General features: G+C 40.4%; 2 protein-coding genes across 2 annotated transcripts in view; both read right to left on the bottom strand.

The window, feature by feature from the left end:
- LOC138045999 (dimethylaniline monooxygenase [N-oxide-forming] 2-like) overlaps nucleotides 1-6,009 on the bottom strand; it is a 9,275-nt gene extending 3,266 nt beyond the window's left edge. Inside the window, exons 1-2 of the mRNA XM_068892684.1 lie at nucleotides 5,270-6,009; nucleotides 1-482 (exon numbers count right to left, since the gene is read on the bottom strand). The exon at nucleotides 1-482 is cut by the window's left edge and continues 225 nt beyond it. Coding sequence (XP_068748785.1) covers nucleotides 1-482; nucleotides 5,270-5,837 — 1,050 coding nt within the window. The 5' untranslated portion in view covers nucleotides 5,838-6,009. The remainder of the gene's footprint in view (nucleotides 483-5,269) is intronic.
- Nucleotides 6,010-13,516: 7,507 nt separating this feature from the next.
- LOC138045997 (flavin-containing monooxygenase 5-like) overlaps nucleotides 13,517-15,000 on the bottom strand; it is a 10,019-nt gene continuing 8,535 nt past the window's right edge. Inside the window, exon 3 of the mRNA XM_068892682.1 lies at nucleotides 13,517-14,600. Coding sequence (XP_068748783.1) covers nucleotides 14,277-14,600 — 324 coding nt within the window. The 3' untranslated portion in view covers nucleotides 13,517-14,276. The remainder of the gene's footprint in view (nucleotides 14,601-15,000) is intronic.

The raw sequence follows: 15,000 nt of genomic DNA, 5'->3' as shown, positions 1-15,000 counted from the left end.
TTTGTATAGCGACACTGCGTTGTCTTTCACCGGTAGGATGTATTCATCTTTAAGGAAGTCAAAACTTATATCGTATCCTGTGCATGAAATCACAGCGTCTAAGTTATTCACTCTTGTTCCGTCAGAGAACACAACACCCATCTTGGTGAAATATGAAATGTGAGGTTTCAGTTCGATGGTTCCAGTCGCAATGCGAAGCGGGAGGTCGTCGCTAATGACTGAAGGGGCGTTAAGAAATCCGTGCTTTGGGAGAAGTCCGTATGTTGCGTGGTCGAAGCGTTTTTCCGCGTTTCGACGTTGAAGTAATCCTTTTAGCTTGGGCGGCAGGTTTTGGAAAAACCTCGTTTCCACGCGCTGATCCCATGGCAACCCGTGCTTTTCGAGACGGGAAATCACCCAGGCCCCTCGGTGTGTACTTAGGTAAACTTGCGAGGCGTGGCGGCTTAGTTCCACTGCAATGTCTGCGGCAGAATTACCAAGACCTGTGTAAAGAGAATAATTGTCTTTGAAAAAGGGTTTTTACGGTCATTTATAAAACACCACCAAGAATGACAATAAACATTTAGAGACAATTTATATGCATGTGTTTTTGCATTCGCATTAATTTTACATGCTTTTCTGTGCCGTGTTTTCTTGCCTTTGTTTTGCGAAGGCGTTTGGGAATACTTAACCTGTTGAAAGCATACCTAAACAAGTTCCCGTTTTCATTTTAAATGGTCGAGTTTTCTTGTTGTCATGTTGAACTTTGTTTTACTATTTTCACTGTAAGTAGTTCTTCTCTCAAACAAAATTTGTCACATTGATTTGACACGGCTATTTACAGTGTAGATTTTCTATTTTCACGTATCCTAATTCTCAAAATTAATGTTGCCTGATCACCCTATCTCGATCTCCACCCGCTTTTCCTGACAGTTGATTTCTGGTAGTCCACGACGTACCCTGGATTCCAGAGGTTATTTTCTCGCTATGAAAAGAACCACAAAAGAGAGAGTCGCGAAGCGGCGAGAAAAACCTCTGGTACAGGCCGTTAAAAACTCCCTCTTTTGTCGCTCTTTTCATAGCGAGAAAATAACCTCTGGAATCCAGGGTATCCACGACGTTAAGGATACTCAACAACTATTCAACAAAGCGGAGGTTGCTATTGGTGGATATTAAAACCAATCACTAGCCACCGACACTGAGGTGAATAGGTGTTTTAGTATATACTAAAACAGTGAGATAATATAGCACAAAAAGATGATTTAACTCATTAATATTGCTGCAATAATAAAGTTAGCAAATGCAAGTTGAAAATACATTTATTTGTGAACGAAACGAAAGAAAGCGTCACGCTTTTCGCTACTCGAGGACTATTATTAATAGTCCTCTAGTAGCGTAGCCAATTAAAATGCAGCATTTGCATTAGTCCACTAGTTGAGTGATACTAACAAAGGGATATTCGGAGTTTGAGAAGCCAATCAGAGCGCACCTTTAACGCTATCCTTTGTTTTAGTATATTCGAGTGACCTAACCCACTCACCAGGTCTCCTCCCCAGTCCCCTGCAGCAAAAGAGAGAGAGAGAGAGAGAGAGACAGTGCTGGCGAAAGGACAAGAGACCGCTGGTTGAGTGAACGAGTGAGAACCGGACCGCATTGTCAACTAAAACGGCATAATTTTGTTGAATCAACTTGCGCATACTAACCGAACTTTCTAGAAACTGACGTGGGAAGAACTTTGTAAAGAGTTTTGAAATTGGAGTCTGTGTGCTCACGTTTTCCATAGAGACTGAGGTTTGGTTATTTTAGGTGGGAGATAAAAAATTTCTAACGTCACCTACAAGGCAATTGTATTGGTCATTTAAGTGCTATTTTTATGAGTGTCCTCGGCGAAGTCGCCGTCTTAGATCTTTGAGTTTTTCCGCCTTTGCACAAAGTGTAAACAACCTGAATTCTATCTAGTTGATTGCATTTTGTCGGCAAATTCAATATAATACCTGGAATGTGAGGTTACTTTGGCGCAAGTGGTTGGAATTAGAAGCATCCTTTTGTCGATTTCTTACAGGTAAGTGAATTTTTGCGGGATCTTTGTTAAATTTCCGCATCGCGGTTATATCACAAGTTCATAACCCCAAAGTGTCGACGCCCCCTCTCATTTGGCCTTGACCATCAGTTTACGGTATTATCTTAATTTAGAATACAGCCATATAATGGCCAAGCAGATTGGGCCTAATGACCGCAACACTTCTGATTGGTCCGAAACCAAATCCTCGCACGAGGGACTGCTCGTGCTAAATGCAAAATCGTTCGCGGAACGCAATGCCTCGACGTTTTGTTCTCGTAAAAATCTAGCGGTAACCGTTTTAAAAATAGACAATACCGTGAACTCATGGGCTTCATTGATCGCACATCGAGACTTCTGGGTCATTAACTTCAGATAAAATTCAATTTAATTGTAACTCTGCAACTGCGTCGTGAGTTTCAGAAAATTGCTGTTCCCGAGTTGAAATAAGCTCTAGGTTGTAACTTGCACATCGTTTCAATAACGTCTTAAAACGCGAACCCTTCCAGGAATAAAAATCGCCTATGACGCCTACCAAGTCCTTGACTAGTTAATTTCTCATTACCAGTTTGTGCGCTTTCAAACGTTGCTCGGATTCTACGTGGTACAATTATCTGAGGAATCAGGAAAGGTAGCGTCCCCAAAATTTAACCTTTGTGGCATATGTGGGTTTTTTTTGCTCTGCTCCAGGAGGTTGCTATCAGGGTTCCCCTTCTCATCAAAAAGCAAAAAGCAACATTTGATTTGACTAGCAGTCTTGCCACACTGTTCTCGGCGATTCTATTAAATCAAGTGGTTATTAAAATCCTCAAACTCAACGTCATCAAAGTGAGTTGATTGACAAAAACTTGTCTAAAGCTAGTCTCTACTCGAATTTTCTCTCTCTTTGTGCGAGAGCTCCGGTAAATTCATGGGGTTGGATGTTGTACAATTTCACCCTTAACTGGCATGCCATTTTTTTCATTTCTGTGCACCTTCCATCTCTACGAGTCATCGTTCTTTATCACACCATTAATAATAGTTTTAAGATCTTAAGTGTCAGAGTAAGTGACCATTAAATGTGATGATATTCGTCGAGCGATTTCTTCCAAACTATGCTCGCACAGTTGGGGCCTGCTTTTCAATGTCCTCTTATCTTGATTTATGTTTTTCTGCTCTGTGTATATTTGCTAACCGCGACGCTTTCATATACCCTGAAATCATAACATTTTTATTTTTCTCGGTATTTTTCTCTGAAAAAAAGAATCTGAACCCCGAAAACTACGCAAGAAGGAGGGATTTACAGTGAGATACGTGTTAAGTCCAGTATTGATTTCTTTGTTTCTATTCAAAACACTTTCGCAACCAAGGCTTCTAATGGATTTTTTATCAGCTTGATCTTAATGCGCCGTTTCCAGGATGCTCTCAAGGAACTATAATCTATTGCCCGGAAGATGATCAATATTTTGAAATCAAGCTTATTGATCCTTCTTTTCTCAAGTGAAATAAATGAAGTGGTCTGATTTTTTTTGTCTCTTCTTGTCCCTCAACTCCTTAGTCGCCGCTAGCTTAGACTCCAATAGCTGGGACTGATAAATTTAGGCCTTAACATCCAGTCCATAGCGAGGTTGAACGTTCTAAATTATTTCTGGTAGGACATAAATTAGTTTGCCTTTTGTCAATTGCCTTCGGTCGAAATTTATAATCTAGGGTAAGATCTCCGAGTCGAAGCACACATTTTAACTTAGGACAAGTGCTTTGTACAATTAAGTGGCAACTGATTAGATTTAACCTGTAATAAACGTGTAATGGTTAAATGACCCTCTATGGTCGAAGGAGTTTTGTTGGCAGGAAAATATCATAGGACTACAGAAACACTCTCTTTTTATGCAAAAGCACCTTTTGAGTGAATGATTTTGAAAATAAACTGCTTCAGTATGAGATCTTGCTTGCTGTTTTAATTAAATCTTCTTACTTAACGGACAATTGGATTGTTTGACATCGACAAAGCCCATTTCAAAGAATATTGGATTCGTAAGTAGTGATATTGCGTCCGAAATGACAAGATAAACATTAATCAGAGCGTTCTTGAATTGTGTAACAACAATTTAGCGAAATGGACAAGGACCGTCTCGATTTTCAACCGGACAAAACACTGTGCAGCGAAATACTTGCAAAATTCAACGCTGTCAACCAATCAGAAAGGCTTGAAATCCCTAACCATGACTTAGGCGCAAGACATGCGTTCCTTTCAAAAAGGGTGACCGCTTTTATATCGGTTGTAATGTTGCTTGAACGAAGCAGGTTATCGAATGCATTTCAAAATAGAACTCTTAAATTATCCAAACTTGGTTAAATGGTCATTTGCTAGGGTGAAGAAAAGACAGGTCACCTTCCAGTTAAAATTTCTACGTAAGGCCAACGGCCTTATGAAATCGATCAAAGACGTGATTTTGTGATCTTCGACAGAATTTGTGGAGATGAAAAGCATGATGAAAATTTAACAACAAAAAGAGGAGACATTTCAGTGTGCACAATGATGTTAAAAGCATAAAGCTTAGGGAGCTTTTTAGTAGGAAAAAATAATCCACTTAAAAGCAAAAGCGCGAGTAGTCTCAATTGGAATGAGGCGAGTAGTATGCTGTTTACTACGCCCGTGTGGAGTTTCATGAGTTCAGAAGAAAGTTCCATTTGGTGGTCACACGGGGACTGAAACCCGGAGTGAAGTCCAGCGAATGCACGCAAATGCAGCTCCGTGACCACTGGCTTACGATCGTACCAGCTTGTACCAGCTTGTACCAGCTTGTACCAGCTTGTACCAGCTTGTACCTTTTGCACAGTTGTCAGATACTGAGGCCACTAAGGCATAACATTATCTTTCAGGGATGGAATCTTAGGACGCTTTCATTTGACAGAACTGACCGGGCAGACCAGGCATTTGAAAAGACTAACAAGTCGACACATTTCGACGATGATATATACTCCTTCAGAAGAATGCGAGGGATTATCATGCTAGTTTTCTTTCAAATTGTTGAATTTTCTTTGCAAACTGACGGGTCTGGCAGGCCAGTTCTTAGAAAAGGAAAACGCCCGAAGATTTGCTGCACACTGATACACAGCACATAAAGACTAACTCTGAGACATTGCTAGCATACGCCTTACAGCAATGTTAAAATTGTGGTATAAAGTTACTTAATTGAATTGAGAAATTGAGGGTCAATGCCAATGAACTGTCTTCTACGCTTGACTTACCAACTACAAGAACCACTTTTCCTTCGTATCCGCGATAGCTTTTGTACGCGTGACTGTGCAGCTTTCGGCCTTGAAAGTTGTCGAGCCCTCTAAAACCCGGAAAGAATGGTTTGGACAAGTGGCCATTGCAAATCATAACCGCGTCGAAAATCGTCTCCAAAACATTTGCGTTCTCATCTTTATGGCAAACCTTCCATTGGCCTGTCTTCCTGTGATCTGGCGTGCGGCTTATTTCAATTACGGTACTTTTAAAGCGAATGAACTTCACCAAATCAAAGTGCTCCGCGTACATTCGAAGGTATTCTACGACGTGTCCTCGTGGCATAAACGGCGGGAAATGTTTTGGTGCGGGAAAATCCGAGAAGCATGTCATCTCTTTGCTGGTGTTGATAACTGTCGATTCGTAAACGGAGCCTGAGTTCGCTGCCGAACCCGCATTTTCGGAGAATTGCCAAAGACCACCGAGTTCTTCGCTTTTTTCAAAACAAACCGGTTCGAGTCCCTCCTCTAAGCATGATTTTATAGACGCCAATCCACTCACCCCAGCGCCTATTATCGCTATTTTCATTTTTAATGGTTGTCGACACTTTTCGTTTCTGATCGAAAAGTTACGAATGTTCTCCCCCTCGTTAGGACGTTCCTTCTTTTCCTTCAACTGAAATGTCTAGTGTCTTCCTCTGCGGTTAAAGCAAAACTAACACCTCTCTTGAGCGAATTTTGGCATGATTAACTCTCGCGCTCTTGATATTGCCCTCCAAGCGCAAAAGTTCGTTGTTTTCGAATATTACGCAAAGCGCTTTCTTTTGTGATAAATCTGGGGGTATTTGAAAATATTGCCTTCTCAATTTTGAAGTGTCGAAGTTCCGTCGTTGAAGAGATCGTGAAGGGATAGGCGTTCCAGAGAGATCCCGAAACAGTCTGCAAGACAATTAATCGTTTTCTGGCTCAAAAAGAAGCAAATACTGCTCTGGGAAAGACGCTATGGAATTACGTGACTCGCTTCGTAGAAACGGAGGCTTTTTACACCTTCTGTGTAAAACAATTAGTTATTTGGTAATAAACGAAGACGAACTGTTACTTTACATACAAAAGGTGTTTTTTCTATTGAATTTATTTGGTCATTTGCTCAATTTTCCCCAAGGCAGGCGCAGACGAGTTAAAGTCAGCATTAAATGCGTTAAGTAATTAATTAGCATTTCGTCCACTGCAGGCATATCTATCTATTTTCGGTGTCTTTGGTCCGATAGAATGCGTCTGTGACTTGTCGCAAATATTATTATCCGGCATTGACTCAACAAAAGTGAAGGTATGCGTTGTTTGTAATAAGATATACGTCAAGTGACGATGCACACCAGTACAATTAACAACAAACCGGCTTGAAATGATCGGTGTAAAACAAAATAATAAAAAGACGACCAAAGAACGAATTATTCAACACGGAATTTAATTCGTTTAGAGTAGTTTACTAAAGATTCCCCTATGTCCAGAAATGATTTAAAGAATGCATCTCTTCACGTACCTGTAAGATCAAGGTGTCGGAATTCGGAAACTACGTCATCTTATGTGGTTGCATCACACCAGCTTCCTGATTTGATGTCTTTAAATGGAAATATATGAAGAATCGGACTTGTTGACCCATTTTTTTAGTGAAGGAGGCCCTAAATACATCCCTACCCACACCACCCTAACCCATCTCAGATGTCTGCCATTTGCCCAGGGAAGGTTCCTAGAGGAACTATCTTAAACCAAGTTCACGTTCACAGTTATATGCGAATACAGGAAGAACTCGACCAGTTGGCTCATTTGAACTGTACCAAGTCTGATGCATGAGTTCAGTTAAACATTATATGAGGAATGATTAATGACTGACAGTGGTTTATGGTTTATTTATATACAGCACATATCTCATGGCAGTTTACAATTCTTTCTCTAGAGTGATATCGGACATCATCTTGTGAAGGCGCCTCTGGCACCCACCATAAGTCCATGTTTGATCTCACCCACCCAACTCGAGCATGTATGTGGAAGGAGGACAGACCAGTACACCGGGGTCTTCCCCCTACTCTTCACGAACAGTGTGTCAGTGTTCTTTATCATCTCATAGTGTTGATTAACAGGAAAGGTTGCAAGGCGGGGGTCTACGGCTTAAAGTCCTTATCCGAGAAGAGTTGAAAGCCGAACCATTTGCGGATGTAATTACAAAGGCAGCACTTTCTCCTCAGGTATGTTAAGACCCTGAGTGTTGATCCTGCCGGAGTCGACCTCCCACATGGCAGCCCGATGCCATCTGGCAGCCCGGTGCTCAAGGGCACTGAGAGTGTTAGTTTCGCGATTAGATCTACGGCTTTTACTAATCTTTAAAGAAATTTGTTCAATATAGTTCTTCCAAAAAAGGCTACAAACGATCAGTACTCCAATTAAGGTACTTACTCGACGCAATCATTGCAATCTATTTGAAGCGGTAATTTGATTGAAGTTCAGACCAACAAAAAAAGAATTTTGTTCCGCTTAATTTGGCTTAGGTTTGACGTCATTTGGCGCGGCTGTTCTTTTTCAAATTAGGCGATGGAATTTAGACGTAAAGGAAAATGATTTGAGATCAACTAAAAAGCAAATAGCGTGCTCAGCTACAGAAGCTGGATTCGAACACGCGAAGGAGTGTCAGCGCAACTTAGTTTCCAGAGTCTCTCATCTTCCCATGTTCCCCTGGAGCTCATGGGCATGAGGGTGGTGTCAGCAAAACCAACACATTCTCGCCCATGATTATCCTGAACTGTTAATTTGCTTTGAAGTCACTATTATCGTGAATTTTGGACACTGTGTCCCATCCCAGGACTTGTGGTAGCAGAGGAAATAAGGAAATAAAAAATCATATCCGTGGATTACAGAACCGCATTATGAAATGGTGTTTAAATGTATTGTCCCTGAGCAGCTAGCGGTGTGGTGGTCGAGTGGTTAAGTGACGGGTTAATCAACATTCCCACACACTAGGGTTATCTTTTCAAACAAATATGACTGTTTCCCATAATCCATATCAAGCTTCCAGTCTTTTAAATTCACGATAATAGGGAATTCAAAGCAAATTAAAAATTCAGGATTATCGCGAGTTCAAGGGCGAGAATGGGTTGGCGAAACTTGTATTTTTTGGGGGAAGAATGGTGCCAGTCCCATGATCCCTTGTTCCTTTCGTAGCCGTAAAGATTGAAGACAATTTTTTTCATCCATCGATTCTTTCCATGCCATTCTTGATCTGGATTCTCTGCTGGATTAGAATTATCCTTGCATCGTGCGCACACAGCGTGTTGTAAGGTAACTGTGAGTGACCCCATTTGATCATGGTTGTGCCTAGTTAACAGAAAAGAGTTAGATAACCTAAAAAATCTAATGTAAACTTACATGACGCCAGGAGCCCATCACCCGGAGCGTACAACTTACCTATTTTCGTGCAACGGCGTTTTCACAAGTAAGGTTATTTTTAGATTGAATTTCCCGCTAATGAGACTCCCACAGGAGCCCGATGACCAATTACAAGAAATTAAGCTGACGTCATAGGGTCACCGAACCGGAACTGCCTTTGTTTTTTGACCTAATTCGCGGGAAGGCCTAGTCTAAAAATAAACCTACTTATGAAATCGCCGTTTCACAGACGCTGTATGGAAGTTGCACGCTACAGATGGGCTCCTGATGACGCAACATCAACTCAAACTTAAAAAGGAAATGACAGCTGCAAGACAAGCGCTAGCTACTGAAAACATGATACCGCTGTATTCAAAGTACCTCAAGGAATCTTTCCGTGTTTCTTACATTACCCTAATCTCCGAAGATGTTTCCAAGGCTATCCGTAACCCTTTGACTCCAAGAAAGAGTGATCGATACTTCAATAATTTTAGCCAGGTAGGTATCGAGAATAAAGAATGTGATCTGCTTAATGGCCCATGTTTTCCCAACAGACATTGCGCGCCGCGTTGAATTTCGCACAGACGGAAAATCCGGAAATCACCCAATCAAAACGCTGGAACTATTTCAAAACCGCAACACAAGCACGCAATGTCTTTTGGGTGAACATGGGCCTCTAAGAGGTGTGATCTTGATGTAACACCAAATTCTCATGAATAATCCACGTAGAAATCCATGATACTACAATCTTGGACAAAACTCGTTGGGAAAATGTGACGCTCTAATTTGTCTGTGCGATAAAGAGTAAATTCTTCCTACTTTTCCCCCTCCCCCAATTTCAACGTTGTTTTAAAAAGCGACCAGAGGCTTGCACAGTATTTTGCATCACATTACCAACATTGGTATGGGGGGAAGGGGGGAAGGACCAAGATATTTTGTTAGTGGGTGCCAAATGATGCTTAAGCTAGAATTTTTCCCAAGAGTTTTGTCCAAGATTGTAGTTAGGAGATTAAACGCTTCGATCGTAGGAATGAAAGGATTAAACCCCAATAGCTTGAGTTGGGAGTTTTTGTTGGCAGGTAACTCTTAAATTAATCTAAAATAGTTCGGCTGAATTTTAATTCTGCATTTACATTCACATTAAAAGTATCAAACGTAATAAAAATTATCAGCATACAAAAGATACACCATCGACATGAATACCTTTTTTCATGGCTTTTCAACCGTTGAGAAAGTGTGCAGAAATAGCATGATTTTGCGGCGTAAAAATATTTTTTATTCATAATTGTCAAAGCAATATTGACCCACTTGCTGTTAGAGAGAAAAGGAAATGGTTGAATTGTGACTGACTTTATATGACTAAGATATTTTAATCTTTGCCGTAGATAGCAAAGGAATATGTAGTATTGTGATGGCTGAATGCGTTTTTAGAGCCGATACTCTCAACCACAAATAAGCTATATTGCTACTAATAAAAAAAACAAATACGTTAAAAATTTCTTTAAGGTATGTCAAGTAGTTCAGCTATTACAAATGATGTTAGAGATCTTTGAAACACGTTCCGTCGCCTATCCGCGGGATTACGGACTGCGCATCCCACGAGTCATCCCGACCAGACAACTGATGACCAAATGTGGCTGTCATTCTGAAAAAACTGAAATCTCGCGTCTTCGTCAATACTACGACTTCCTTTTATGCTATTCTTTACGGGAAAAGCTCCAAAGGTTGTTTTTGATCAGCTCAGTCTAAATTTAGATCTTTATCGGCTAGAAACTCTTGACAAATATCTTGCAATTTGCAAAATCAAAACAAACTTATGATCACTTCTGAATTACTTTTAAATCAAAGATAATGAACAAGCAAAACTCTTTTCGATGTTTACCTCAACAAAGAGTGATGCCAGTTTTTGTTGTTATAGAACGATTTTAGCTTCGAACGTAGCAACATGAAACGTAAACAATCATTGAGAGCAATACCAAAGTTCACATTTTAGCGTAACGGTGCAATATGATAAGCGATGCTTAAAACAATCCGAGGGTCAATTTTTTTAAAGGTGCGACTTGGTCCATTTATATTAAGAACGGTAGAATATTTTAGTCACCCGGAAGGCGTTGGTCCGTGCTTGGAAAGAAAAAAGTTCAAAGAAACACAGGTATGACTAGAACGGATCCGCGTAGGACCATTGCACGTTGCGAGTTGAAGATGATAAAGTTTGCATAAATGTCACCCTCAACGGTGATTAATAAGTAACCATTCTGGAACAAGTGCGTTTGCTTAATTAAGATTAGTACTCAACAACAAAAATATATACTTAAGGAAGGTGCCTACTAATTCAAAGGTATTTTTGCCCCGGTTTATGATTATGCGGGAAATGTAGATCTTAACAAGTGAAATTGAAATCGAAAAAGAAAATTGGGGGTAACCACGGATTTTTCAAAGTTAATTCATGAACAATATTTGTAAAAAGCTCTAAAATACCAAGTCATACATGCATGGTTACCCCCAATTTTCTTTTTGGATGCCAAGAGTACTTACTAAGATCTACTTTCGTTGCATAGTTTTAAACCACGCAACAATATCCCTGTATTAGTAAGCATCACCGATAGGAAACCCGAGTATCTCGAGATGCGCAGAGCGTGTGCGCGTTAACAATAGTAGGCACCGTCCTTAAGGCGCATGGAACGGCAAGTTTTTGTCTCCTTGACTTGTTTGCTATGTGTTTGTCATAAGGTGTCCCACCTGACTGTGGTAGAACCGCAGCACGAAGCACAACAGCGTTAAGAAACCCAGCTGGTATAGGAGCCAGCTAGTTGGCTTTGAACTCGGAGCATGCGTATTCGCCTCGTGGTCAGGTTAGTGACCATGAGCTGTAAATACGACTCTCAAATGTTCTGAAACTCGCAATGTCTATTCTTTCGTGTGAAAGGAAACCTGGGGTGCTTTCAATTCTACCTAAAGTTTCGAAAAAATCGGGTAAGGTATCGAATGGGACGGAAATATTCCGGAAATTTGGGACTACCTTGTGAACTGGTGCCGAAGTTCCGGAACAACCGGAAAATCCCACCCCACTCTACCTCGGGCGCTATCACTGTTTCTTCAAAACTCATCGATGTGATTGGTTCGAGCGGCTGGAAGATGCTGTTCCATTCGCTACATGAAGTTATCGAAATTCTTAAGTAAGACTTTTGTTCCTCTGCAATTTGTATTAGCTCTAGATTTAGAGAACTAAGAGACTTCACTAGTAAGAGTATATTTATTCTTAGTGGTCGTGTTTTCCAACCGAAACAAAGAAAATGTTTGTATAAGATCAACTCGATTCTCCGGAGAATAGTTTAGGGCAACAAGATGGCTGAGTTGAACGAAATAACATATTAACGAAGGGTATTTTTTTACTCTAATTGAACCTACTTACACGGCCGGAAGGTGTTCAACAGCGGCTGATGCTATTTGCAGAATTCACTTTTTAACAGTGTTAATTAACCAAGAAAATAAACTTAACATTGTTTTAAACCCTAATCCTTTTTACCAACCCTTTCTCAATATGAAAGTCACGGCTTAAATCTTGCCACCAAACTGATCAGTGGTGCTCTCGACCCGGGATTCTGCCTTCTGAAAGTTATTTTCACCACTTCAACGCCACAAACTTAACACGCAAGTAAGACCGTACTACATTTGCCAGATTTATGCAAGATGGTATGCATTATGCGTTCTAAATTCCCATTCATCCTTGAAGTGCACTCTTGTCAAATCAAAACTTATCTTATTTTAATAACAGGAAACACGAAACAAGTGATTTAAATCCGGCAGACAGTCATTCATTAAACTGGAGTCAATTAGGCTGGTGTAACAAGTGGCCACATTTCCGGACCGGCACAGTTCAAAATGGCACCACTTTGGACAACCTCGACATCCATACCCACTGTAATAAAGAAAGACACAAGCAGTAGAGTTTAATATCGACTCTGTAAAGTTTTTCTGAGCTACATATAGAGGGGGAATACCACGCCACCGTTGCTTTTCACCTCTGTTACCTCTATAATTATGCTTTTTTTAGTCATATCGACAAGGAGCAGCCGGATTGAACTCCAGACTGAGTTACCTGTAACTGTGACTCCATCAACATGTCCAGGGTTCGATTTTTCCGGGCTTGGTCATATACCTAAGTTAAGATTTTTTTTCAGTCCTTTACTCTTGTCCAAGAGGGTTTTCTACGGGTACTACTCTATCCTTACCCTAAAACCGACATGCACGTTGTCTCCTAACCATACGTTTATGCACGAGATGTCTCGTTAGTGTCAAAACCCATTTTAATACCTTACGAAATGTTTTCTGCCTTCGAAATGCAGGGTGTTGATCGGAAGCATTGGTCAGAATGTCGATGAACGGGATCTCCTAAGTATCGAAACCCTGTTCGAAAACGTAACGTTTTTCTAGTTCTACCGAAATGTTTCCCAAGAAGAATGCAGACATGTAAGACTAGAATGCAGCGTGTCGATCGGGAGCTCTTTTAAGAGCTCAGTCACAGAATCCCCAATCAACCCACCTTGACCAGATGGTTATGGTCTTGTATTTCGTCTAAAAATAAACGACCAGACGCTCTGGAAATGGCAATAAATGGGACGCTAATGTTTTAGTGACGCGTAAAAGCCTGGCAGGTGTCTCGAGTGATCAGCTTACTGAATTGGGAATCAATGCTAACTGTCTTGCATGTCTCGGCAAGTCGCACTGGATCCAAACTTGAATAATTACCACTAACTCTGCTTGAGCAAATCGAGCGGTAATTAGAGCCCTATTGTATTAACTCTTGTTCTTAGGCCATCGTAGCTTGATTAAGAAAATAACACAAACAGCGGTGATAAACATTGTATTCCAACGCTTTTTTTTATAGAACTTGAAGTTTCGTTTGCTAGTCCACATAAATTTTCAAAAGTGACCGTTACAATTTTTTAAAACTATATATATATATATCGTAAACATTAGAGGTCTGGAACCTGAACCGGCACAAGGATGACACAGCCCCTTAAGGCTGCATTTAATGGTTTGCAATGCTACTTCCAATTTATTCATTTAGTTATTCGTGCGTACACAACAGAAAATTGCAAGCTTACCAATGCAACGATAAAGCTGTGGAAATAATAAGATCATCCTTTCGAGGAAGATGGAATAGAGTGAGGATGCTAGAGATATCCAGTGACTACCACTCTCCTATCCACTGTTTTAGTGTATACTAATAAATTAATTAATTAATTACCGCGTGTAAATACTGTTTTATATGAAAAACTCTCTCATAGATTTTTTAGGACCATATTTGCGGTCGAAATTAAGTATGAAGGAGAGAAATATTGGAATGATACGTGAAAAGAACATCATGACGGCTGTTCTTGAAGGGTGTTAGAGGGAATGTCGCTTAGGTCGGGGGTAACATGAGAATTTATTAGCGATTTTATCAGAGTCTGTTATGTTCCTTTTAGTGTATGTATAGTTGCTAAATTTGTTGTATATGTATGTGTCTCAAATTACCGCTGTAAGGCGCTAGAACAGCTAGTCACGTAAATAAAGATTGTGATTGAGTTATTAATTGACTGGTTTAAGTCTATAATTGAGGACTATTCTACATAAAGCTCACATAGATAGCAATCACAACACCTAACAATACTAAAATCATCATATACACATTCTTCTCATTTTTTCCCGCGTCTTCTTTCTTCGCCAAACTGCGGGTCTTCGTCGCATTAACCACATTTCGCGGAGCATCCTCAATGGCCTTTTTGGCACCCGACCAGGCACCAGGTCCCATGAGGCGGAACTGAGGCGGCGTACAACCACCGAAAAAGCACTTAAGGGCCAAGGCAGGATCACGGATTAAGAGCCACCACAAATCTGGCTTACAACCAACCTCCACAGCAATTTCATCAGCATAAGATACGAAGTCAACCTGAGAGAAAGTGAATCACGGTTATTAAACGAGGATAAAACTACATTAAACAAATAACAACTGAATACAAATGCCCAGAAAAAGTTTTTTGGAAGTCTAAGTATCGAAGTTCCAGTGTTGAGGGCATAATTTGTGTTTCATACCATGACCAAACTAAAAAAAGATCATTATCCAAATTACACTTTCTTCTGCCTAAATTATACAAATGCAAACACGTAAGATACAAAATTAGTTAGGACGCCTTACTAAGAAAGTTTTGTTCACTGCCCTTACAACATCTATTCAGTATGTCTGCAGCCTTTGCCAGACTTAAAGAATCCCTTATTTCCGCATTCAAAAATGACTTTATAGGGCAGTCAGTTGCAGAATAAACTCCGCACAAACTCTGCTTAAAATAACT

Source organism: Montipora capricornis, chromosome 4, assembly GCF_036669925.1.
Source record: "Montipora capricornis isolate CH-2021 chromosome 4, ASM3666992v2, whole genome shotgun sequence".
NCBI lineage: Eukaryota > Metazoa > Cnidaria > Anthozoa > Scleractinia > Acroporidae > Montipora > Montipora capricornis.
The sequence above is the reverse complement of the archived record's forward strand: the minus strand, read 5'-3'. Positions and strand labels throughout refer to the sequence as shown.